The sequence below is a fragment of the Sander vitreus genome, chromosome 9, assembly GCF_031162955.1.
Source record: "Sander vitreus isolate 19-12246 chromosome 9, sanVit1, whole genome shotgun sequence".
In the NCBI taxonomy this organism is placed as follows: domain Eukaryota; kingdom Metazoa; phylum Chordata; class Actinopteri; order Perciformes; family Percidae; genus Sander; species Sander vitreus.
In genome coordinates this window covers 1362232-1389362 of record NC_135863.1, presented here as the reverse complement: position 1 = coordinate 1389362, position 27131 = coordinate 1362232, and the positions used below count along the sequence as shown (strand labels likewise).

The 27131-nt window shown below is 40.1% G+C and overlaps 1 protein-coding gene across 1 annotated transcript in view; it reads left to right on the top strand.

Annotated features, from left to right (window-relative positions):
* Positions 1-27131, top strand: part of pik3r3b (phosphoinositide-3-kinase, regulatory subunit 3b (gamma)) — a 258480-nt gene that overhangs the window by 69191 nt on the left and 162158 nt on the right. The window contains exons 2-3 of the mRNA XM_078258300.1: positions 17169-17243; positions 17488-17565. Coding sequence (XP_078114426.1) covers positions 17169-17243; positions 17488-17565 — 153 coding nt within the window. The remainder of the gene's footprint in view (positions 1-17168; positions 17244-17487; positions 17566-27131) is intronic.

The window sequence follows — 27131 nt, the reverse complement described above, 5'->3', positions numbered from 1 at the left end:
TGGAAACAGTATTTTCCTTCAGGGATCAATAAAGAGTTACCTTGACTGTCCTGCATGTTTATGTGAGCTGCATCATCTTCCTGCTGCTCTCCGCCTCCTTTTTCTTTTCTCACGAAAATGTGTCTGAGCTTTAAAAGAAAAGTGAATAAATTCAGGCAGGCCTATGCTCCATCACACCCGTGGGTGACACAAAGTATGTGGGGCAAAACTAACATCACAAAAAATTACCGTGTGCTTCGACAGATCGTGTCTCTCACCATTTTATCATCACCGCTTTACAAGAATGTTTAGAAACGGCTGTCTGCACAACTTCACGTTGTTGTGTGCAGTTTTCCGCCTCGCAGCACATTTCACATTAATGCACATTATATATGCATGAATATTCATGTGTGCACTTTTCAAGATGCAGTGACACAAACATCCAGTACAGTTTCTTTGTTCTCGCCGGCATCCTCGCTGTCTCATATCAACACCTGTCTGCTGTGGGTTATTTATTACAGTCTTGGATCTGGTCATCAAAGGTCATAACTCACATCGTAGGAACTAATTAACTGTATTCATATTACATTCTGTCTCAAAATGAAACCTGTGCTTTCTTCTGTTTCTGTTGCTTTCGTTTCCTGTTTCTTCTGTCACAAAATTTGATTAAAACCTCTGCAAACGCATACATTATGTATGTACTTGGTTAAAGCAAGAACAGTTTAAGAAATGTGCTCGTCATGAATTCTCAAATCTTCAAGTAATGGAGTGTCAAAAAAGAATGAGCAAACACACCTTTTGTCAATCACAGCCGGGTAACAATTACAGTAAGTGTGGTGAAATGACCTGTACTGTACATTTTGCATTGTGTACTGTTTAATAAATGAATACTAATTAATTCCAGTCACTTCTACTTTAGTGTTTTTTCGGTCAGTGTTGATGTAAATTAAACTGAACACTTCCTGCAGGAGTTTGACATTACAGGCGATCAAAAAGGGGGAGGATTGTGCCTGTTTTGATTGCTAAAGAGCAGGGTTTGAAATTGACACGGGCTAACCTGCCCAAATGCGTGGCAATGGAAGTAACTTCGGCGGGTAACATTGTAAAGTTACGAGCCGATTTTGCTGGTGATAAATGTAGCAAATAACGATGCCTCTGTTTGATCGGCAGGTTGTCATTTACAGTATCCACCTAGAGAATTCTGGGTAACGCCCCATCCATGCGGTGTCTGTGTGTCTTGTGTGTATGTGTTTGTCACATCTGACATTTAATTTGTGGTTGTGTAAGTCCAAACTGTGACCTAACATCAGCAGTGTCGACTGTAACCTTGTTTTCCTCTGAACGATTCAAATAATTACAATTGATTTCCAGTTTCCTCTTTGTGTGTGTGTGTGTGTGTGTGTGTGTGTGTGTGTGTGTGGGTGGGCGGGCGGGTGGGTGGGTGTGTTGGGTGCACACGCGTGCTACAGATTGCAGATGCTCCGTAACTCAGGCTCATGTTTCTTGTGTCATTGATCTTTGTACACAAAATAATTGAGTTTATTTACTGTACAAGGTAGGTTATGTTGTTTTATTCTATTTATTACTTTAACTGTTTCTGTGGCTGCAGCTTTTTCAAACAGCTTGTTGAAATGCAGCTTTAGTGGTTTTTGTCATTTTACAGTATCCACCTAGAGAATTCTGGCTTGCTCTGGCGTGTCTGCTTTGTACTGTAGTTGTTTTGAATGAATGCCTTCATTGTCATTGCATGTTCTCATACAACCAAATTTTCCTGTCTCTCATAAAAGAAAAACATTCACACTTTTGACATACTCAGACATTACAATACAAAAATAGCTATTAAGAAGTAAAATATGATAAGAAACAGTGCTTGTATGAATGAATTATTTAACATCTGGCCAACGGACAGCAGTTACACTGCCACATTTACAGTCACTTTGTTCTTGTTAGAAGAATGTCACCTGTTTTGTGAAGGTTTTCAATTTGCACGTAAAACCTGAAAACGCAAAAAATGTTTTCCATGCTTTGCTGAAGTGGAAAAGATGATTTATTGCTAAAAGCAAAACGCGGCAAGGTGCAACGACTGAAACGTTAAGACTATTTTCGCGCCCTTGTGCCCTGCACGGGCCTCTCTTACATCCGCAGTTACTGTATATTACAGCTGCGCCATCAGAGATCTGCTCCCAATTTTTCTTAAGCGACTAGCAGTTTGAAGACTTTGAAGTAAAGCGGTGTTCAGATCTCTGGTCTTGTAGCTGTAATATACAGTAACTGCGGGCTACGCCTATACTCAGTGTCCGAAATTAACTTTTTGACTCAGCGGCCAAATTGGCGGGTGGATGAAAAAATCGACTGTCCAAGCATCTTTTTTATCGGCCAAAGTATTAATATGTTTTTTTTTGTAAACATCACGGAAACTTGCTGTTCGGGGTTGAAAGTCCTGCTAGTTTATCCTACCTTTTCATCATTTCAAAGTAGCTGCAGCTTCACCAAAATTACAAATTAAAAACAGAACTATTTTGGTACAAACATTTACCCGCCATGTGGCAAATAGCCCTCTGACATTTACTCGCCAAATGGAAAATGTACCCGCATTTGGCAGCTTTTCGCGTTTCAGACCCTGCCTATACTAATAGAATCTGGAGTAACAATACGTAACTATTGATCTGTGTGCGGTGATGAGGAGACTGTAGCCTTCCTCACATTAATTCAGGAAACAAACAAATGGCATGGTTCCATCATTGTTTTCCACATGGTTTTCCATTGTTTGAGCTTTGAGCTCTAGATGGTTTAATGGCACCGACTGGAGAAAGAGCTCCTCAAAACATTTATCTCAATGCACCCAATTCCTATTGTTTGCAGAACAGCAGTGGATGGAAAATCCCATTGATTATCCTCGTGTGCTACACACTATATATTCCACTAATTCCCTGAGATCCGCTGTCTCCACCGCTGTGTTCTTCTGCCTTCCGAAAAACTGGACGGGGTCAGAGGCCTTTGATGGGGGTCAACAGCAATCTGTTTCTGTCCTGTCGCGCTGACACAGAGAGAACTTGACTGTGTTAATATGAAGTGAAAAAATCTGAGACACATCCTGCAACGAGCAATGACATTGTGGTGAAAGAAAAGAGACGTTTGACTAGAAATCCGTTGGGATGAAGGGAAGACTGGACACAACTGCTAACAGTTTGACTAAATTGACTCATGCTGAATAAGAACCAAAGGCTGATCAGGAACTGTTACTGTGTGACGCATTAAGCCCAGTTCAGACCAAAGAAACTTGCAACGCGTCGGTCTGCAGGTTCTGAAACCTGCCTGTTCACACCAATGCGACAAGACGGTGTATAATTGATTACTTTTTTTTAGAGATGCACCGATAGACCGACCGGTGACCGGAATTGGCCGGTTTTCACGTGCTCGGCCATGACAGACGACTGGCAGGTCAGTCTGACATATGTTGATTTCATGAGGGTCAATGCTACAATTATCTGACAACATAAGTTATACGTGTTACAGTTCTCAAGGACGCACGCACACACACGGACGCGACAGCACAGTCTCTTTTTCTCTTTTTCCTTTCTCTCAACTTCTCCGCCGTGTGTCCGCGCTATTCTCACACGTGTAGGAACCTCGTGAATTAACCTGCAACATGTCAGCTGTTTGGAAATTCTTCAGCGTGTGTGCAGAAGATAACAAGTTTGCAATATGCAACACCTGCAAGGAGAAAGTAGGACGTGGAGGGACGACACCAAAAACCAAAATCAAATTTTTTTAGCTGGATTTTGGATGTGAAAAGAAGGAAATGGTTCTAACATTGCACTTTAGATGTGTGTGAATTTTATATAGTTCTATTTTATAGTGATCCATTATCTGTTCAAAATTTTTTCTATGTTCTGTGCAAAATGTTCTATTCTAGAAAAGATAGAAAATAAATATTTGTGTGTGCTGTAAAGTGGTTAGAAAAAATGAAAAAGGAATCGGCTAAAGTCAGTATCGGCTGGCCTAACTCAAAGAAAACCGGAAATCGGAATCGGCCTAGAAAGTTGTAATCGGTGCATCTCTGCTTTTTATTGATCCCGAGTGGGCAAATTACAATTGACACTCTGTTTTTGTTATAAATCACTACACACTGGCCTGAAATATACACACACATGCTCAGAACCTATTTATGCACAAATGGAGAGGTTTTAGAGTGAGTGGGCTGCTCAAGAGCACATTGGCAGTGCCCAGGAGGTGAACTGGCATCTTTCCAGCTACCAATCCACACTCCGTACTTTGGTCCGTACGGGGACTTGAATTGTGTGTGTGTGAGTGTGAGTCCAGTACAGGCTCGTAGCATGTCAACAGTACTAGTCAAATAATAATTTTGAGTCAGTGCCCACAGCGTTTCCATATACAGTATACAGTACATATACATATCAGCCCTCAGTGCTGAGCGAGCTGCTGCTGTTTCCCTCTCTGCAATCACTGAGACTATATGACCGTATAGGACAGCTCACTATAGGGGATTACACACTTCAACAGGCAGCAGACACTTAAACCTTAACTGTGTGTTTGAATGGGGAGGACTGGCTCTGCTGTGTGCTCTGAGCTTGTGTTTATTGCTAAATTTTTCCTTTTCAGTTTCCGCGGTTCCTTCTGCTGCTTCTTTTTTTTTTTTTTTACATTATTTTTTGGGCATTTTAGGCCTTTATAATATAGGACAGCTGAAGATGTGAAAGGGGAGAGAGAGGGGGAATAACATGCAGCAAAGGGCTGCAGGTCGGAGTCGACAAGGACTGAGCCTTTGTACATGGGGCGCACGCTCTACCAGGTGAAAGTGAGTAAAGTAAAGTGATGTCATTTTCTGAACTTACCAGACTGTTGTAACTGTTCTATTATTTGCCTTTACCCACTTAGTCATTATATCCACATTACTGATGATTATTTATCAAAAAATCTTATTTGCCTTTAACCACTTAGTCATTATATCCACATTTCTGATGGTTATTTATCAAAGATCTCATTGTGTAAATATTTTGTGAAAGCACCAATAGTCAACACTACAATATTGTTGCGGTATTGATATCGAGGTATTTGGTCAAAAATATCATGATATTTGATTTTCTCCATATCGCCCAGCCCTAGTCTGAATACGGTCTCTTCCGGCTCCAAAATACCAAGATGGCGACGGCAAAAATGCAAACTTCAAAACAGCAGTCCACTATTTCCATTATTTGGTCTAAGCAACAAGCTTTATTTCTTTAGCCCTCAGTTGTTCCTCTCTTACTTGGTAAGACCCTAACCCTCATCTTTCCCTCTTTCTCTTTTTCATTCTCTGCATGCATCTCTTTTTTTTGTTCCCTTTCTAGGTGTCAAGTGTACATTTCATTATAGACAAAGCAGAAAGCGTCTCTGCAGAAACACTGTAACTTAAAACACTTAAATCTGCTCACTTGTTCTTCAAGGCAAAGCCGCACACTACATATAAGTCTGTAGGTGTTTTAGAGTCCGTCTGAGCGGGACTGTGTTGTTGCTTTGTGTATCTGCAGCAGGTAAGGGGAAACTGGTGAAAGGTTGACGGCCGCCGAGCACATTTGTATTCATGAAAACAACAAGAATCTGCTGATGGGTATTTTCCGAGAGCGGAAATGTGTTGAGATGTCTTTTTACTGTGTTTGTGTTTAGTTGGCAATGCACACCAGCTATTGTGCTCTCATTAAAGTGCAATACAGACGAATGGTACAGGAGCTGGTGTATGATTTTGTATGCGCATGCACGCACTCGCTCTGCCGCACACTGTATGTTATAGAGGAATCATTTCATAGGACGTTTGTGCTCTCTGCACTCTAATCCTGAACTGTGGCAATTACTGGATGTATAGGTTCCTCTCTCCTTCTCTTTGTCTTTGGTGTGGTTACCTTTAATGGTCACGGTCTGTCACTCTCTGCTCCGAGCCCATTGGAATCTCACTGAAGATGTACACATTTAGAAACACCTCACAACAACACAGTTTCATGTTTTAAAAAAAAATATATAAGCATTAGACACAACAAAGAGTGCATTGTTGTTTTCTACAATTGCCATTTTCCCCAGGAACCAATAGACTTAGGCCGACTACATACTGGCTGCGTGGCGTGAGCGTGGCGTTTCTGTTGCGTGGCGTTTTCTGTCTTTGCACACCAGAAACATGTCTGACGCGGCGCTGCTGCTGCTGCTAGCATCGTCTGTACACATGTATGTTTCCCATTGATAAACTGCACTCAAGCAGTAGTATACTTCATGTTAAACATAAATATAGACTGATCTGATTACAGCAAAGACAACGTCGGCAGTATTGATGGCAAAATAGGCTCCAGAATATTTTGTTCTGTATTGACAGGTGCAATATTTGAAAATCCATAATTATTTTTTTTTTTTTTTTAAATTACATTTATATCAAAACCTAGAGACTTTCAAACATGAAAATGTCATTTATTAAATGTATTTGTGTCAAAATGACATATAAACATCTTTTCCAATTCTATTTTGAATGGAATCGCTTCCAACGAACTTGCGTGTCGCATGAAAAATAGGTGTCTGTCTTATTTCTAGCAGGCACGCTTTTTCGGCGCGGCTCGAGCCACGCACGTGTCACGCAGGCAGTGTGCAAGCAACACATGGGAGCCAAAATAAAAAAGGACACACCACGCAGCTGACACGCTAACGCCACGCAGCCAGTGTGTAGCCGGCCTTAGTCTTAAAATCCTCCTATATGTTTCAGTGGCTATTGTAGAGGGCCGCCAGGCCAGATTTATTTCTTTTAATGGCAAAAATAACAGCAAATATCCATTGTGTTTCCCCTATAGCACATATACACACACTTTTGAAACCAAAGTTACACCCTTGCTTGCAGGAATATACTTTTTGCACTGATTAAGAACAGTAATTTGAAGTAGAATTGTGTTTGAGGATTTTAATATCAGTTTTTTTTTATTTTATTTTTTTTATGTCTTTGTAGCTGTCATGGCTGTCAGTGTTGAAAAGAAATAATTTCCACAACGGCACACATGCATCAACACCCTCTGCACTATGTTTCACCCACACTCTGGGCTCGGCCTATTTGCTCTCCCTCTGGTTGGCTGTGACACTTTGTTCTAGTTTGTTCCCGCAGTTGTTGGCCAATAAAAAGAGCAAAGCATGATGGGAGTTTACCAAATAAGATGAGTTCAGCCAAAGGCAAAAGCTTAGAGCAGAAAAAAAACCACGCCAGAGGCTGGAGTTGGGTTGGGTCGTGCAACACCAACACAGAAACAGTCAGACTGGGTTCTGTGTGATGAATGAAAAAACACACCCACACTCACAGAGACATTTGAATGTATGGGCAGCTGTTGCATGCATACATACATACATACATACATACATACATACATACATGGAAATCGTCACATCATACATGCACAAACAAAGGTCAGAGGTCAATGTAACAGTCAGCTTCATGCTTAATGTGACGAATGTGTCAGGAGCCAAACACACAAAACACACTTTTATTTGTTCTGTTCAAAGTCAGAATTTTGTTTTTAAACTAAGGACATTTTGGAAAGTGATAAGATGTTTGGAAAGTCAGAATCATTTTAGTTAAAGTGAGGGAATTCTTGGAAAGCGAGAACATTTCTAGAAAGGGAGGGTCACTTTGGCGAGTACATTTAGGGAAGCTTAGACAAAGTGTGAACACAATAGACAAATGAGGACATATTTGAAAAACATTTCTGGAAAGTGAAGACATGTTTGGAAAATGAAATCAGCTGGGAAATATTTCTAAAAAGTGATGTTTTTGGAAAGTGAGGACATTTTGGACGCTCCTTAAAGCTTAAATTGACTGTTTTAGGGGTAGGGGCTCGAGGGTCCTCACAAGTATACAAGTACACATGTAGCATGTGGCTTTGCATGCAATCCCCTATAATGGACAATGGTCTCCTGATGTCATCACTTTGGACTGCAGTAATGTGATCAAGACAAACACACACACACACACACACACACACACACACACACGCTGATCTGAGTGATGTCAAGTTTTTGCAAACGGATCAATAAAAGCCACTCAGACATCTCACAGCAGCGAGGGCTGGTATGCTCTCTGGACACACACACACACACACACACACACACACACACACACACACACACACACACACACACACACACACCATAACCGTGATAAATGATTCCCTGTTCATGTTCATCTTAGCTCTTAGCTCAGATTTGGTTTAGAACACTCTTGCTTCTGATTCCCAGAATGCCATTTAACTGCAACTTCCTGGTATCAAACCTAGAAACATTTCAGAGTTGAGGGAGTATCTTAGGTGCCGTTTATTGTTGGTGTCTGTGAGCTCAGCAGGCAGGAACTGGTGAAAATGTGAATGATTAATCATCTGTAGAAAGAAGAACACACCTGCATTGGCTGTGTTTAAAATATGAAATGGGTTTAATATTTGATGTTGAGAGCCGACCTTCTACACCAAACTTTTGGTTTTCACGGGATTGCATGTAAGAAGAAAGGCTAAAATACAGCCATAAGGGCTGGGCGATATGGAGAAAATCAGATATCCCGATATTTTTGATCAAATACCTAGATATTGATACTGCGACAATATTGTAGGGTTGACAATTGGTGCTTTCACAAGATAGTTTCACAGTTAGATTTTAGATGAATAATCATCAATTATGTATATATAATCTTTTGGAGGGAAAAGGACTTAGTTATGGACCCTGAAAACAGAAAAAAGGTACAACTCAAATGCAGAATTCAAACAGAATATTAACTGAAATATAAGCACACAAATTAGAAATCAAAGAGTGTCATGAATACAGCAACATGTGGCCATGCCATAGGCTACTAGTTACAAATATGTCTTCCAAAGTTTTGTTTTAGTGAGACATTCACTCTTTCTGTTTTCTTGCTGAACCACTGAGAAAGGTTACTTCCTTGCATGCAGGTTTCCTTCTGGAACAAAACTTGTAACACTGGTAATAGACTTGTATATGACTATCAGGATGAAGATACCCACTTAAATTAGCTAGCTCAGCCCCATTTTAGCTTCAACATTCATCTTCCTTTATCTTCTCCAACTTTTAAAGCTGCCGTAGTCTGTTTTTTATAAACAATAAATCAAAGTATAATGTTAAAGGGTAACTTTCAACCTTTTACTTTCAACCTGGACCCTATTTTCCTATGTTTTTGTGTCTAAGTGACTGATGGGAACAACGATCTTTGACATTGGTCCAATATTAAGCGAGACCGCTGCAGCGGGCAGTCAGCGGAACAAGCTACAATGTAAGTTAATAAGGCAATTGTGCAGCTTGTATTAACGGTCACAAAAGTGCTTGTTGCATTGACAGGCTCAGATTAATATGTCTGACAACATTATGGATTTCTAAGGAGGTTGGCCTTTCTGTTAAACAGTAAGATCATTTGTTTAAACATAAACAAATGCAAAATTGTGTTCGATAAAGCCACCAGACTCCACATTTTTCCCAAAGGGTTTCTGGGTCTTTGGCTGCCGGTTACAGTGTTTACGCTTAATAGCCTACTGGACCAATTTCAAAGATTGTTGTTCCTATCAGTCACTTACACCCAACAACATAGGAAAATAGGGTCCAGATTGGAGAAAACATGTTTAATTACCCTTTAAAGGTGTTCCTTGTGAGGACAAACCCACATAGAATTTTCAGCTTCTCTGCAGGTCTGCGGAGCTTTCTAGTTTCCTTTTTAAGCTCCTAGTTTTGGTTTTCCTGTTTTGCTCACTCTCAGCTGTACACTACCAGCTCAGCTGTGTGAAAAGTCTATTAGATGATGAATTTTGAACCCGTGGCATGTCCTCACGAGGGCCATTAATAATGTATTGGAGACCCTGTGGAGCCAAATGTCAGGTTGTTTGGTAACATGATGCCAGTGTGATGATGAGTAGCAGGATGGGGGGATCTATCAGAGGTGATGAATGAGAGGAAGGAGAAAGAGAGAAGAAGGCCCGTGCCTCTTACGGAGAGCGGCAGAATAGATATGACGATCAACATCCAGTCTGCAAATGCGCATCGTCAATGCATGTCCACTAAAAGTGCTCTTTTTGCCACTTAAATGCTTAGATTGTTAATATAAATGTGAGATTCTTGTTCTCATTAGTCGGACATAAATGCATGGGGAATATATTGTATAGTGTCAAATCCTAACAGATGTTTTCTCATGCTACTTTACAGATAGAGTAGGCCTAGACCACACTTTATAATTTACAGAGACTCTAGTTCTCTACATAAATATGATCTTGAAGTAGCCGTGGCCTCGAGCTAGGGTTAGCAGAAGGCTAAACTACCATGCCACGTTCACATTTTCTCTCTAACCACCTCTAGCGTGTTCTCATTCGATGACAGCAGTAGGCGGAACCTGCTTTTGATTATGACAATCGAAATAGAAAGCTCATTTTGTTCAGTTTTTGACTTAAAATGAAAATTGGGAAACCCCTATAGCTTATACATTATTTTCTTTTGGTTTAGTTCATTGCTTCTAATGGCCCTTATGTCTGAATTGTATGGCATGATTAACTGCATCTGTCTGACGTCCTTAGCATTTAATGTGGACTGATGTTTGTTGTTTCTGTTTGCCAGAAGCTGTGAACAAAGACAGACAACACAAGTGAAGTCACGGCAATGGAAATATATTCATGCTCATACGTTAGCGCGTATGTTTAGCACAAATGGAAGCTCATGTCAAAGTAGAAATGATGCTTCACAGCCGAGAAGATGGAACATAATGTGCATTTAAGATGCACGTTGAGTATGTGTATGGTAACACAGCGGTATATGCGGACACAAAGCAAGACAAATGACTTGCATTTGTTTGGTTGAGAGACATCATCTGTAGCGTTTAGCTTGTGTCTGACTTTTGTTGCTTCATGAAAGTAATTCAGTGCTTTTACCATCGGCTGCATTTAAAATTATTGAATTTCTTGACATAGGCAGTGTCCATGTTTCCGTGCCCATTCGAGTGTATGCATGTATGCTAATGTATGCGTATGTGTGTATCCGTGTCGGTGTCTGAGTGTGCATATGCAGTAAGCTTGTGTGCTGGCCCCGTGGCCTTGGTTGTCACTGGGGGCCCCAGGGGAGCAGAGAGGCGGGGGTCCCTCTGACTTGGAGATTGTCATGGGAGATTGGTCACGAGGAGATGGAGGTTCAAGGTTACGCTGGGCTTTTTATGGAGGCTTAGCTGCTAATATCACCACTGCAGAGGGTTGGTCCTGCACGCTGTTCAAGATTCAATACACACGGCGAAGAAACGGGGCCGATTCCAAGATTTTTTAACTGCTCCTCAGATCTCTGACAGCTAGCTAGACGCGGTCAATCTGAGTTTTCTGTTGCACGACTTAAACACCTTTTGAATGTACACGTTCCACCAAAACAAGTTCCTTCCCGAGACTATTTTGCAGAGGCACCGTAGCTCCGTCCGGCATTTAGCGCCGCCCAAGACGATTGTGATTGGTTTGAAGAAATGCCAATAAACCAGAGCACGTTTTTCTCCCATCCCGCAATGCTGTGTGGACTAGCCAGACCCTCCTCGCCTGAAAACGACACCAGGTTGCTACAGTATAACCATACAGACCTCTACACACATCAGACTGCTCGCTTGCTACTCAACATTTCTCCGTTGTAGGCTCAGATGGACGACATAGAGCTGCGTAAATTAGCCAGCGACGAGCGGACATTTAGCAAGCAGCGTAATCCGACAAAACACCACAGTGAATTTTAGCCTGCATGCATGAATATTCAAATCCCAGAATTGAAAATTGAATACCTACCCATGGAATATTCTTATATTCATGGTTATCTTTGTGTTCTCTTTAACCTAAAAAGAACTTCTTGTTTCCCTGTTAATGTGGTGTTGAAGGCGACACAAATATTTTGACCCGCTCTGGAGAAATAGATCTAAAAAGGAGAAAGGCAGGAGAAACAAAAAAGGGAGTACAGAACAAAGAGCAGCAGAGTAAGAGATGGAGAGCAACCGGCAGTCAGAGGGGAAGGAGGGAGAAGGAGGATACATGATATGAGCAGCACTACAGAGGAGATTGTCATTTCAAGTTTTCACATTGGTAACAGGACACACGGCCGTCACGCTCCAGAAACCTGCAGGTCACCTCATCTCTCGCTCTTTTTTTTTTTTCTCTCTACCTACCTGTCTATCTGCCTGTCTATCTGTCTCATATTCTGACCTGCAGACAGATGCTGTGGCAGAACCGAAGCGAGGTCTGACTGCAGCAGGAGAAAAAAAGAAAGAAAATAAGAAATCCAGAGAGAGTTGACATTCCTTTGACAAATCACAGTAGCGGAGTACAGAAGCAGAGGGGAGATCTCACTGGCATTCTGGGAACTCGTGTTGGGTTGTGACTTTGCGTCCACATGGGACACACGCAGAACCTTTGGTCAGGATGTCAGGGGACAAGCTGCAAGCAAGAAGGGTAGAAAAAAAATATTGCTACCGTCATACTTGATGTTTTCCATATTAGAGCTGCAAAGATGAATCGATCAGTTGTCAACCTATTAAATTAATCGCCGACTATTTTGACAATGGATGAATTGCTTGGAGTAATTTGTTAAGGAAAAAAGTCAAGAATCTTGATTCCAGCTTAATATGGTCTAATCATTTCAGCTGTACTTGTAGGCCGTTATATTGTTGGGTAGTTAAATTTGTAATAAAACATCATATTTTATTAACTACATGTAGATTGTGTGCAACAATCTTCATTTGTACAATATTTTCCTCTTAAATGTAGTGGAGTAGAAGTAGAAATTGGCATGAAATAACAAGACTCAAGTTAAGTAGAAGTGCCTTAAATTTGTACTTAAGTACAGTACCAGTGTCCAGTGAGGGCTGGAGTCAGCTGCCCCCTGCTGTCGGTGCGTGTTACTGCAGGACGGAGCCCTGCCTGCTGCAGCGCTGCCGGCAGACAGAGAAAAGGGAGAAAGATCAGAGACTTAGAATCTCTGCAGAGGGACTCCAGATAAAGATCAAAATTACTTATAATCTCACGAACATGAAAAATAAATGAATCCCCCCTTTCATTCTCTGTGTTTAAGTATTTGACCTAAATATGATGTATTATACATCAAGAGAGTGGCCAAATATATGACTTATCTGCAGAACCATAGACACCACTCTCAATCTATAACTCTTATCTTGATGTGCGTGTGTGTGTGTGTGTGTGTGTGTGTGTGTGTGTGTGTCCGCGCATCTCTTTGTGTCCATGCAACTTTAAGCGAGCAGGGGAATGTGTGTACCAGTGCAGTATATAGGGTCTATGCAGTATAATGCAATGGAGCATGTTTTAATGACAGCTCAGTGATGGACACACACACACACACACACACACACACACACACACACACACACACACACACGCAGTCTTTGTATATGGCTCCCTCTTTGTCTCTCTCACAGCAGTGTATTTACAGTAATATCAGTGGATGTGTTACCTAGTGTGTGTGGCTCCATACGTTTTCTATAGTATCTGCTGCAGAGCTCAACCACTGCTCTGTCCATTGTTCCCCCTCTCCTCTCTTCTTTTCTCTCCTTCCCTTCTTTTCTTTCTCGCTTATTTTTTCTCCTCTCCTTTTCTTTTTTATCTTATTTTCTCTTCTTTTCACTCCTTTTCTTTGCTCTCCTCTCCTTTTTCTCTTCTCGTCTCTCCTCTCCTCCTCTTCTCCTATTCTCTTCTTTCCTCTCCTCTCCTCTTCTTTTCTTTCCTCTCCTTGTTTTCTCTCCTATCCTCTTCTTTCCTCTCCTGTTGTTTTCTCTCTTCTATCTTTGTTCTTGTCTTCTTTTGTCCTCTTTATTTATTTATTTTTGCCCAATCGTGTCTTCTTCCCTATGTCCTGCTCTTTCCATTCTTCTCCTTTGTCTTCTCTCTTGTTTCTATTCTTGGTGTCCTCTTTGCTTTTGTCCTTCCTTCTCTTAGTCTTTTTCTCTCTGTTCTCGTCTTTTTTGTCCTCTATGTCTCGCCGTCTCTTCGTCATGTCCTGGTCTTTTCATTTTTTCCTTTGCTTTTCTATTTTTGTCCTTCTCTTTGTTGTCTTCTTCTCTTCTTCTTTTTTCTCTGTTATATTGTGTCCCCTTATTTACTGTCTGTCCTCTTCGCTTCTTGTTTTTTGTCTTCGACACTTCACTCATTGTTTCCTCTTCTTTTATGTCCTCTTCTCTTTGTCCTCCTCTATTCTTTTGTCCCTTTCTTTAACTTTCTATTTGTTCTGTTCTTTTGTCTTTTTGGCTCTTCTGTTATGTCCCACTCTTCCCATTCCCGTTCTTTGTCCTCTTTTTCTTTTTTCATTCTCCACACCTCCGTGTCCTCTCTTCATTCTCGATTGTCCTTTTCTCCACTTCTTTCCTCTCTTCTTTTTCTCTTTCGTTCTCCCCTCTGGCTGAGATATTGCCTCGGTGATGCTTTGTGACAGTGACGTTAATGGAAGCACTGTACATTTAACGACCTATATCTCCGGAAATTCCTCTGCCGTTGCTTACACACACACACACACACACACACACACATGCACACACACACACACTATACCAAACACAATCAGTGATGCAGGTCTGTACACCTGTAGACACCGCAGATATGTTTGTTTTGTCAAAAGGCTAAATACGCTTATTGGCGTGTACCTGTGTGTGCGTGTGTGTGTGTGTGTGTGTGTCTGTCTGCATCAGAGGACAAGTGTCATTTAACTCAATATATCCGTCACTCGGCTGTGTGTGAGTGTGTGTTGTGATATAACACAACTGTCAACTGCACAACAAAAGAGGGAGGGAATAGCTGAGCCGGGAAGTGAGCAGGGGAGAGGAAGCAGGGATGACAATGATGCTGAAGAGGATGAAAGAAAGAAAGAAAGAAAGAGGGACAAGAATGAGTTGTGAAGGAAATGGTGGTGTAAAAGAGAAAACACGAGTGAGGCAGGACGGACGGGAAAATGAGTAGAGATAGATCAAAGAAAACAAAACGTGAACAGATTAACGGTACACTTGTTGAGATGCTGCATGAGCCATGATATGGATTTGTCTAAACAAGAAGGCTATACATTATAATGTGTTATAACAAGAGATCATGCAAGAATGATCAAGGTTAGTAGGGCTGGGACGATATACTTCTGTTCCGATTCAATTCTTTCACGATACATGGGTGCCCATTCGATTTGACTGTACATTTTTATTTATTGTGATTCTAGAAGTATTGCCATTCAATCTATAAAGAATGCACATCACATGTCAGTCAGTCAGTCTGACATTTATTTCATTTGTTTCTGTAGATTGTGCAGGAACCAATTCAATGTCTGTACTCCCTCTACGCCGACGATATCCCGTTCTCTCTTTGCTTCTGTTCTGTATTCCACTTGTGTCAGATTATATTGACTCCAAGAGAAGTTAAATGCTCCACTAATGTTGTATTCTCAAATGTGTAGGTGGAAAGTCTGATGAAGGTGAAGTTCGGATTGCTCTGAGTTCACAAAGTGTGACTTATGTTTTTAGTTTTTTTGTTCTCTATGGTACATATAAGTTTGGAGTGCAAAAACCTCAAAATGATTTACCATTTTTGAGTGAACTGTTTTTGTCACTGAATTGGCAACAATGTTTTCATAACTCAAACCCAATTCATGTCAATGACAGTTACATTCCCATGATGGAAAATGCATCCTCATGAGTTCAATGTGAAAGTGTTATTGGAAAAGTAGAACTGGATTTGTTCCTACCTCCCTCACCTCAACTCCACCTTCTCTGTTCCCCATCTGCCACTTTTTTGAAAGCTCTGGTTCAGAAAGTGTTTTTCCCCGTTCAATATCTCCATTGACGTTTCATTATATGCTTATATAAAGAGGTTTATGCCAGGAACCAAGCCAACCAGCTACGAGATGACTCGTGACCATAAAGCATGTGATTCATTTCTCCATGCGATCGCAAATAAAACATGTTTTTCTTAAATCAAGGTTGATTTCATGCGGACTTGTGGCTTCTAGAAACTTTTGTTCCATAATCCCGTAGATCGGGTTCGGTCTACCTTGGATGGTTTAGACATTATGGTTGATAATCAAAATAATAAAGAAATAGAGAAAATAAATAGAACTTCCAGAACCATACTGTTGAGCTCTATACATCTTGCATTGGCTGAGCACTCTGATGCACTTAATCTGTAATTGGAAAATGCTCTTTCTCTTGTGTCTAATTTATTCCAAATAGTGGATGTAATGATGGCTGCTGCTGCAGCCTGTGGGCTGTAATCAAATCCCACATGTTGCTTAACCTTTTCACATCCTCTCCTGTGGATTAGCTGCTGGCAGGCAGCACATGTACAATATTGAAATTTATGTGGATAATATCTGATTGTTTTCACGGCCAATTTGGCCACTCCCACTTTTCATTTGATTGCAGTGCCGCCACATGTAGGTTTTGTTGGTTTCCCAGAAGAACTTAACTCTCTTAAACCCCAAAAGAAATTAAAAACTTAACATTAACACAATTAGGTTGAATTAGTATCATTATTTTCTAACTGGGTAAATGTTTCATAGTTTTTTTTATGAGTAAACATATAGATGTCTGGAAAAATTGTGTATTGAGTATGAAGAACAAGCTGTGTGTGTGTGTGTGTGTGTGTGTGTGTGTGTGTGTGTGTGTGTCGCAGTACACTCCCTAGAGGGCACACACAGTCATACACACTCTGATTCATCTGTTTAGATGGATGGATTGTAGAAATTGCAAAGAAAATGCTCACGGTGTATTAACTGTCTGAGGAAACTATTTGAACTATATATTTCTTTGACGTTTTCTGATGATTTACGGACACAGTATAGCCTACTAGTTAAATGTAAAAAAAATGTAAACTTAATTTTATATAATGATCTCTCAGCCGGACTTACAGACCTGTTTACATCTATAAGGTCATTTTGTGTCGTGCAGAAACCGTTTTATGCAGTAAAACAGCACATGGAGTAATTTTCTTTCCTGAATATTTAATTATTTTTGCAAAGTGAAGCACATTAAAAGTTAATTGTGGGGTTCACTGTACGTCATTAATTAATAGGAGAGAAAATCATAAGGGGAGCAATGGTTGTTGTTTTAAGTTGTTGTTTTAATGTAAATTATTGAAACCTCTCTCTCTCTCTCTCTCTCTCTCTCTCTCTCTCTCTCTCTCTCTCAGGTGTGGAGGTGGAGCTTCTGTCTGAAGCAGCTCCTGTGGTTGTTTGGAGACTCATCGAAGCTATTGAGAAACATGGTGAGAGAATACAGACAGAAACACACGTGTAGCGAGCATATTCATTAAAGGAACAACATTGCGTGCGTGTATGTAATAATACATTTTATTCATGAGAGCCTTTCTTGATTCTCAAGGACACCTTACATGAACAGATAGTAAAAGATAAAAACAGATGCACAACAAAGACTATCCAGAATTACAAAGCAATGAGCAACAACAGACAATTGATATCAAATAGTATTACCTCTGTTTTTTTCTGCAGGTTTGAATAGTGAGTCTCTGTATCGTGCTCCTCCAGCCTCCAGTGGACCTGCAGAACTGCGACAGGCTCTGGACTCAGGTACACACTCCATGAAATAAGTTGATTTATTGAAGCACTAAAATGTAATCCAATGTACTGTATAGATTTGGAACTCCTCCAAAATGGCACAAGTCTCAAATGTTTTAGTTTGTAGAAGAGATTCAATAATTCATCCACATCCATGGTGCACCCCCGTCATGGCTGGTCATTTTATCCATGCAGTGTGAGCATAAAAGTGACACGTTCTGATTGTTCAGAAAGGCTGATTAAAATGTGTAGTGTGAGTTAACGCAATATACAGGATTGATAAAAATACACAGTGACTACATGGTCATGGATGTATTACTCCGTTTTTTGCCTTTATTCTGAAAAAGACAATATTCCGGCTAAGCTGTTTACATGAAGTGAATATTCCACTAATATTACTGTTTACATGGAGCCGTGCAAAATAGGATTTTTTAAAGTGTTTTCCACTGGTGTCAGACTTGTTGGATCAGAAATGTGTTATTTTCTTTTGGACGTGCATCTCTACTGCAGCCCTGCAAACAGGCAAGAGGCCGTAAACCGTCATAAACTGCAGTAAAAACCCAGATTGAGATGCAGATTCTAAAAGCGCTGTATACTTGTTTAAAGAATGTTTCTAAAACCTGAATAGTTTAGTTCATTGGTTTACACATATTCAAATAATTCAGATTAATATACACATAATCAATAAAAGAGATTAAAAAAACCCTCAGAGGGGCTTAATCTGGGCACTCTCCAATGCATAGTCCAATTAAAATAGAAACTAAAATACTGAAGAAAAGAAAAGCCAAAACTAAAATTACACACAAAACAAAACAACAGACTAAATATGAAAGGTAAAATAATACTGGGAGTTACATGGGTTGTTTATAAAGACTTCCATCAGGATAACATTACACAGACAAAAACAAACATTTAAAGGGATGATAGAATGCAAAACCGATTTTAAATAGGACATACATAGAACCTCAAAATCCCATTGACACCTCTTTCCTCTGCAAATCTCACAATTTGAAACTGGCTCTGAAAACGGGCAAATCTCAACGAACCCCTCGTTATTTGGCTCTAGTCGCTATCTTTGTCACGCCCCAACATTTACCTAGGCTACACCACTGATCTGAGATCAGGTAGTCTTCTGAATAGGTTGCGCAGATCGCAGAAATTGTATACATTGTTCATCTGCTATTTTACCAGTAAATTCACTTCTGAGACTTTTTTATGTGAGAAATCAACTATGTAGAGGTCAAATATGGGCTGTTTTACGAAAATTGATGGCTTAATGCAAATTTTGTCCGACTGTGTGTCGGAGTTCAGCAGCCGGTGTGTGTGAGTGAGAGCGTGGTCAGCGAGCTTGTTACACCCGCAGTCTCTTACCACAGGTTCCACTTAATCTTATAATGGATATGTGTGTTGAGTTATTTAAAAAACGATCGGGGAAATAAACACCTCTTGTCCGCGAGTCTCATTGATAGAGCCTGTGGCTGGATGGAGCTCTATCAATGAGAGCTAGCTAGCCTCCTCCTAAAGATACCTCTGAAATAAATTAAAAAAACCATTAAATTGAAATCGGACAAAAGTGTTAGCTAAGCTTTGTAAGGCCTTAGGGTAGCTGTGATATACATGTCGTGACGAAATTCAAACTGTAAATATACTCTAGTTATGCCGAAAGTGTAGCTAACTAGCCACGATCTTTACCCATAGGATTGAAGGGACACTAGCAGCTAACGAAACCCCTCATATTCACAAAAATGCATTAAATTGAAATCGGACAAAAGTGTTAGCTTTGTAAGACCTTAGGGTAGCTGTGATATACATGCCGTGACGAAATTCAAACTGTTAATATACGATAGTTATGCCGGCAGCTAGCAGCGGTAGTCCAGTAACCCAGAAACGGTGACTTTCACTGGGTATGGAGCCCAGCAAGCTGCCGCCTTCTCGTCAGACTGTGTGGAGCTCAACAAACAATGTACAACTTTACAGTGTCTGAAATATGAGACCTGCTGTCTCATCTCCAATGTATGTGTATGTGGTTCGCTCAAACCAATCAGCGCACAGCTCATCTAAATATTCATGAGCATACCATATTTGGAAGAAAAGCTCTTGTTACAAACAGGGGCATATACACAGGGTAGTTAAGTGCCCATAAAATAGCACACGGGCAATTTTCAGCCCGACCAATGTACATACACTATTAGGAGACCTTAAGGAACAGTGTGAAATACCCTATGTAATCATTCCATCACCCCTTTAAAAGCTTTCTTAAGTTGTACAATTGGTAGCTTTGAAAAATCTGATGGTAAAGCATTTTATATTCCTGAACCTCTGTGATTTAAACCAAACTAAAGTTGAGATTTTCGACAGATAGGATGCCTGAGTTTGTAGATATTTCGAGTGGCATGCTTATGAAGTTAACAGTAAAAAAAGAGTTCATTATAAAACGAAGGTAGTATCTTGTTGATAGATTTGTGTACAAATAAAGTAATCTGTAATTGATTGACTTGATAAACAGTGAGGATGCCTGATCTTAAAAACCAAAAATGATAAGAATTATTTTTAGATGATTGGTAAGGCCCTCTTCTGAAGACAAAACAAGGGACAAGTTTATGGGATGAGTACTTCCCCATACAGATTTACAGAAGTATATGTAAGGTTAACCACAGAATAATATAAAAGCATGGCAACCTCCGTGTTTATCATGGAACAGACTTTTCCCAAGATCCCAATACTTTTAGTTGTGACTGTACTAATTAGCTTTTTCCAAAAAAGAGAGTCATCAAGTTGTACACCAAGAAATCTTGAAGACAGAGCTCTAGAAATCTTGAAGACTATCTATAATAGTAGTGTTTATATAGTATGTATAAATGAAGACTGACCAGCATTTCCTGGTTAAACACTAATGAAAAGAACATGATTTCTTAATATTAAGAGATAATTTGTTACAGTTAAACCAAGCATTATCTTAATGAGTTCTTAATTTAATACTTTCACTATTTCATCAGGGTCTTTATTGGAATAAAAAACAGTTGTGTTATCAGCAAATAATACCTCATACAGTTTGTTTGATATGTTACATAGATCATTAATATAGATTCAAAATAATGATGGCCTAAGAACTGATCCTTGTGGTACACCACAAGTGACATTGCAAAGAGAAGAATTGGTATGATTGATAGAGATAAACTGTTTCCTGTCTTCCAGATAACTTGTGGATTTTTTTAACTCTCAGATGGGAAAGTTTAAGGAGAAGAATATAATGACTTACTGTATCAAAAGCTTTAGATAGATCTAAGAAAATTCCACCAGTGCTTTATTTGCTATCTCAAGCTTTATAGATCCCATTAACAAGATAAGAGACAGCCATGGAAGTAGAGTGATTCTTTCTAAACCCATATTGGGGAGTTAATAGAATATTATGGCTATGTAGATGATTCAACAATCTTTGATAAACAAGTTTTTCCAACACTTTTGCCATTACTGGTGAATAATACCGGCATATCACACAGGTCTCAATCGGAAAATGCTACATTTGAAAATAGTCTTTCTTCTGAATATCCAAAGGGAATATGCTGTTTACATGCCCTGTATCAAATTCTGAATATTGTCTTATTTGTGATAATAGTGGAATATTGGTGTGCATGTAAACATACTCAGTGTATGCCCAGCTTAATTCTGATCCGTGCCAGCTGCTGACTGAATGAATCAAACAGCATGTTAGAGACACAGTTAGCATCTTATTTAACTGTGCTTAGATGCTGTCAAACTTCATAAATTAGGCAGAAGAATTCTATATTCTATCTAATAAATAATGATGACAAAGTGAACGAGAGGATCCACCAGTGAAATATGGGACAAGTGTCACTCACTCACACTTATTCATTAAGTGGTTCAGCATCAAAACAGGTTTTAAAATCCATCACTAGTGCACACTCTTCTCCCTTCATATCATGTAAATATTATAACTCAATGCCATTGCTTCTTCTTATGTACCAAGTGCCAGATATCATGCAGTTATTGTGACTTCATGTGAACTGTCCTGTCATGTTTGAATAGAGCCATTTTGTTTTTGTGATGAACTGTTTTCTCAAATATTCCGATTTTTTTCCCCCGTAATATTTCAACTTTTCTTTGTATTCAAATCAATAAAAACTCCTGCTGGGACCATACCGGGTCGTATCAGGCTACTGAGGCTGAATGGAGACAAAGTAACACACACACAGAAAAAGTTGGCCAAGTTTGAGTTACTGAAGTTCATTTTTGACACCACCAGGGAGTGCTCTGACTCCGCACTTTATTTTGGGAGCAAGCGGAGAGCTCACAAAATCCAACTCTAGACTGCACTGTGAGGAGGAGAGAGGAGAGAAAGCAGGGAGGGACGACAAAAACATGCATGATGTGACACGTATGAAATACAGACCTTTGCTCTTATTTATGCTGCATCATTAGCCTTAGTTATTCCTGTGCTTTTTCTGCTGTGACAAATCCATTGTCTCCATTTTCACTCAGAATTTTGGAGTCCATAACCACTTTTATCTTGCTGTTCAATAAGACCTTAAAGTAACTTTTCTGTCATTCAAGTAATTTCTCAAAGTAATTTTCACACCTGTAGTTCGTCCCAGGAAAAAAAAAATTACAGTCTATACTTACACTCTTACTACAACCAAACCAACAGGAGTACACATGCAGTCATACGGACTATCAGGTAACTTGTTTTGGACAGTTTTGGCGGTGGGGTGGTCTGCTGCATTATCAGTGCTACAGGGACCCTAACGTCAGAATCACACTGCACGCTGAAGCGCCAGTAGCCGCGAAGCGTAGATTCGTGGCTGATCGTGCACCTGGCTGTTCACAGCAGGCACCTAGTTCTCCACGCCAGTCACAAAGTGATCCTTCTCTTCTCCACTCTACAAAACGGCTCTCTCTCTCTTCCAGTGAGTGAGTGAGTGAGTGCCTGCGTGTGTGTGTTGCTGTAGACACAGCTGAGATATCAAGACAGCCAAAATCACCATAAACCTGGGTGTTTTATTTTGAAATGTGGTTTATTTTGTAAAGTATCCGGCTGCACTGTGGCCTTCCTGTATGTGAAGACCTACCTGGTTTGACACATTCGCTCGCGGAAGAAATATAGGAGACGCCGAAACAATCGCTGTGGCCAGACAGATTGAAAAACATGGACACCGTGTGTTTCTAGTGTAAGGGGGAATCAAGCAAACTGGGGCCACTCTCTTCTGGTGTTCTCTAACTGGTTGTTTGGTTCGCACTAGAGTTTAATTGAGAGCTTTCACACCAGCCTAACTGAACCAAGCAAAACAGGTTAGTTCTGAGAGCACCCTAAGGACCCTTTCACACTTAGGCCTACCTCGTTTGATCCGGACCAAACAGCCGAACGTATGTATGGAGCAAAATTGGGGCCAAATGTTTTGTTAATTTGAAAAAAATATATATAGTTGAAAAACTAAAGCTTGAAATTGAAAATTTAAGTTTTGGTCTAAAACTTGAAAAATAAAACCATGTATTCAAACTAAAAATAAGTGTACCAGTTTTTCTTTCAGTTTGAATAAAATTTAATTAAATTCTGGAATTATTTTGAATAAATTATTCATTTTCATTTTTCACTTTTATATTTGTTTTCAGTTCCACATTTCATGTTTTCAGATTCAAAACTTATTTTTTTACGGCTTCAAATCTTTTTTTTTCAGTTTCAGATCAGTTTTTTTCAGTTTCAGACTTTTGGCCCTGATTTTGCATAGGGGGCGTGGCTTCAACTCAGAGGGGCGTGGAATTATGAGTGACAGCCTAACAAAGAAGGCAGAAGACTCTCCTCAGTCATGTTGCCTTCAGGAAATTGTGTTACTGCGAGAACTATGACTGAATGCTTTCTATCCACCATATACATGTGATTTTTACTAAACAAACTGATGCCAGTGACAAAGTTCCATTTAAAAAAAACTGTTTTGGACAACACGTGGTACCAACTACACTATAAGAACAATAAACTGTGCCAGATTGTGCAGTTCAGCAGGAACAATGACTTCTCCCACTTCCACGTACGACTTTGAATGTATGCACCACAGTATTCACTCAGTCAGCATGGCGTCGGCTCCGCCAAGGCAACCCTGGCGCCAGCGCACACACAGGTAAGATATGTGAAAGATATTAGCATTTTTGAATAGATACTTTGGGACATTATCCCCGCAGTAGCATTTTTTTTGTCATTAACACATAAAGGGAAAATAGGTGGACAGCTGGACAAAGCTGGAAATGAAGCATCGCAGCCACTGTCGAGTTATGGTCATTCTGACAAATCGAGGTTAACAAAGACACTACACGTTAAAGTAAAAAAAACTTGAGCTGGACACTGAAATTAGTGTAAAAACACCAGCTAGTGTGAAGCTAACATTAGTTAATGCTAACTTTAGTGCTAGCGATGCTTCATTTCCAAACTGGTACACTTATTTTTAGTTTGAATACATGGTTTTATTTTTCAAGTTTTAGACCAAAACTTCAACATCAAATTGAACCATGGTCTGGTTCATTTCTAGTGTGAAAGCATTTTTTTTTGGGATGGATCGGGCCTCAGTGCGTGGCAGGTGTGTTGTCGAGAGAGTGACAGTTTTTTTTGGTCCCGTGTTTGCAACTTTCCAATAACAGTTATAAAATTGCAAAATGCAATTGTAAAAATGCAGGCAGAATCAAACAGTTTGTCCTTGGTGAGGGTGTAACATAAGTAATAGCGCAGTTGTTCAGACACCGATTTCTCCGTGAGATTAAAAAAGGTATTATAATACCTGAAATACTGAGCAAATCTGCAGATGTTGCCCGTTGGCAGCTGTGAGAGATTTCAACACTGTTGGGATATCAGTTCACTAAAATGGCACAAAAAATTGGTAAAATGCACAAAGAACCAACCCTGTCAGTCATCTATTTAAAAAGATCCAAAGAGATGAGTGCAGGGAGGGAAATACAAACTTTTGTTGAAGCTTTTTCTGAGCAAAATATACCTTGCACTTATGGGATGTCTACTGCTCTTTACTAAACCTTCACATAATTGTTGAGGAGACAACTGGGTATTTCCTAAAGCAGCTTTAAACTCCTGACTCAATCTTTCCGTTATTTATTTAGGTTTAACTATGAAAATCAGACATGGGTTGTATTAAAATCCCCCTGTAAATGATTTATCCAGAAGATCAGGATCATAAGACTTGTTGTGAGGGATTTTTGTCTCAGTGCACACATCCAATTTTCTCCAGAAAACGTCATCCGCAGTGCAAGTCCAATACAGTATATTGAGCGTAAAGAAAATATATAGTGTTGAAGAAGACACGCACACACATAAATGCATGCACCTGGCCTCCTTGGGCAGTGGTGGGAGGACAGCATGGGGCCAAAGATATGCACATACTCAAAGTAATTGACTGAAAGGAGCTGACATGTAGGCACTCAAAAGAATTTAGCATGCCGGCTTGACACGCACATCCACATATATGTTGAGACAGAAATGGGGCTGCATGAGAGAAATCCTACGCAAGTTATGGTGGAAAATGTAGGGAAATGCAGCCGCAGTCACACTAGCTTTATGTGCAGTATAGTGGTCTAATAGACACGGACAGATCCTATGGAATATACATGAAAAACAGTAGCTTGTGTGCAGATTTGTGCTGACAACATCGTTTCTGTGATGTTACCACAATGCACATAAAGGAAAAGTTTGGCTTGAATGTTGGAGGGCGGAGAGGGATGGTCTGTTGGCAACGAGATGGAAAAAGACATGTCTCTTTGTCTTTGCCTTGTTGTTGCATATAGAAATAGCTTTGTCTAATTGTCAGAGTTTAAGTTACACAGACAGATGAGATGGAAGGTATAGATAGGTATGTTCTCTACTGACTCCTAAAACTCAGTTGCTGCAACCTTTGGTCCCACGGACAAATCATGTACGTCATTCCTTGAAACCCGTACTGTTTTTTGTGACAGTGCTTTTAAAGTTTTTGCACCCTCATCTTTGGGTGAGCTACAGAGTCTAACTAGAATACTAGAATATTTGTATTAGTATGAACGATTATCAAAATCAGGACTATATTACCACTCAATGTACTATGTTCTCTCTATGTAACTATGTTTGTTTTTTTATGTGACATTTTTAATGCTGCTGTCTTGGCCAGCACAGACTTGTAAAAGAGATTCTGAATCTCAACGGGAATAATCCTGGTGAAATAAAGGTGAAATAAGAAAATTAAAAACAAAACAAAATAGAGAAAACATGTCTGGCTGTGTGTAAAGTCTCCCTTTATCCTGGTTTTTAATGCAGTCAAACCTACAGTAATGGCTGCTTCAGCAGAAACACCCCACTCTGGACGCTTGGGGATCAGATCTTGCTCGCATTGGGATCCCATCAGCCAGACCACTTGCCGAGGTGGCCTGGCTCGCATTGAGTTGAGTTTGAATCCCAGTGAGGTTTGGCCAGCATGTGGGCACAATCCTGGCAATTTATCAAACGTAGGTGGGAGGTGTCATCTCCCCGCCACACGGGAGTACCTCTCCCGAGCAAGGGCAAAGGGAAAAGTCAAAGAGTCAAAGATGAAGGAAAACCGGGGCTAAAGCACAGCTGAGACCCGCTCTGTCTTATAGCACTGTAGTCGCTGCGTTCTCCTCAACAAAGTGCGTCTCGTACGGGCCCTGCCACCATTACCGAGAAAAAGAAATACAAAGAAAAGAAGAAGGCTTTTTCGTGCACCAAGTGCCATTTTGGATGCAGCTTTTGTGTAGAAATATATCCGATTAGGCCGGTTGCAATGAAGTCAAGTGTGAACACATGCAGACATTTTTTTTCATAACTCACATACATACATATTAAATACATAATATTAAATCAAACACTCAACCAAATTACAATTCAAAACCAAACCCCTATTACCTGTGCACCCCTCCATACAAAATCAGTTGCAGTTTCCCAATTTTCATCAATTTTCAAATTTCTTTTTTCTTTTCCTCTTAATATTGACTTTAAGAATGCTTCCACATATGCCAATGTTTCATCTTATTCCATCCCATTCTCCTGCAGTTTAAAAGTTATCTTTTCCAACTTAAACTGGAGAGGTGTTTCTAATAGTCTGCAAGCGACAGGGAAAGAGAACAACATTTACAACCGCCTCATTATAATTTAGAACCACACCACCTTTAACTATGACCTCAGTAATAAGCATATCATTGAGTTTACACATCTCTCCGACAATAGCCCTATTTGCACGGGACCAGTATTACTAGGGGACCTCATGTGATTTAGAAATTACCCCCCACTTCTGTATTTCACGCGGCACATTCACACCGGATAAGCAAATTCTGTATTTTTTGTCAAATTTACTTTCCCCCACATATGATGTCAATGCTCTGTGAAAACTTTCATTTATAATTGCCAACGCAGGCAATACGCCGGGCTATAGTCAAGTCCACCTTTGTCAAGTCCAAGACCAGGACTAGTCGAGACCAAGTCCAGAGAGGTTCAAGTCCAACTCAAGACCAAGTCCAAAGATGTTCAAGTCCAAGTCAAGACCAAGTCAGTCAAGAAAAAGAATCCTCTTCAAGGCCAC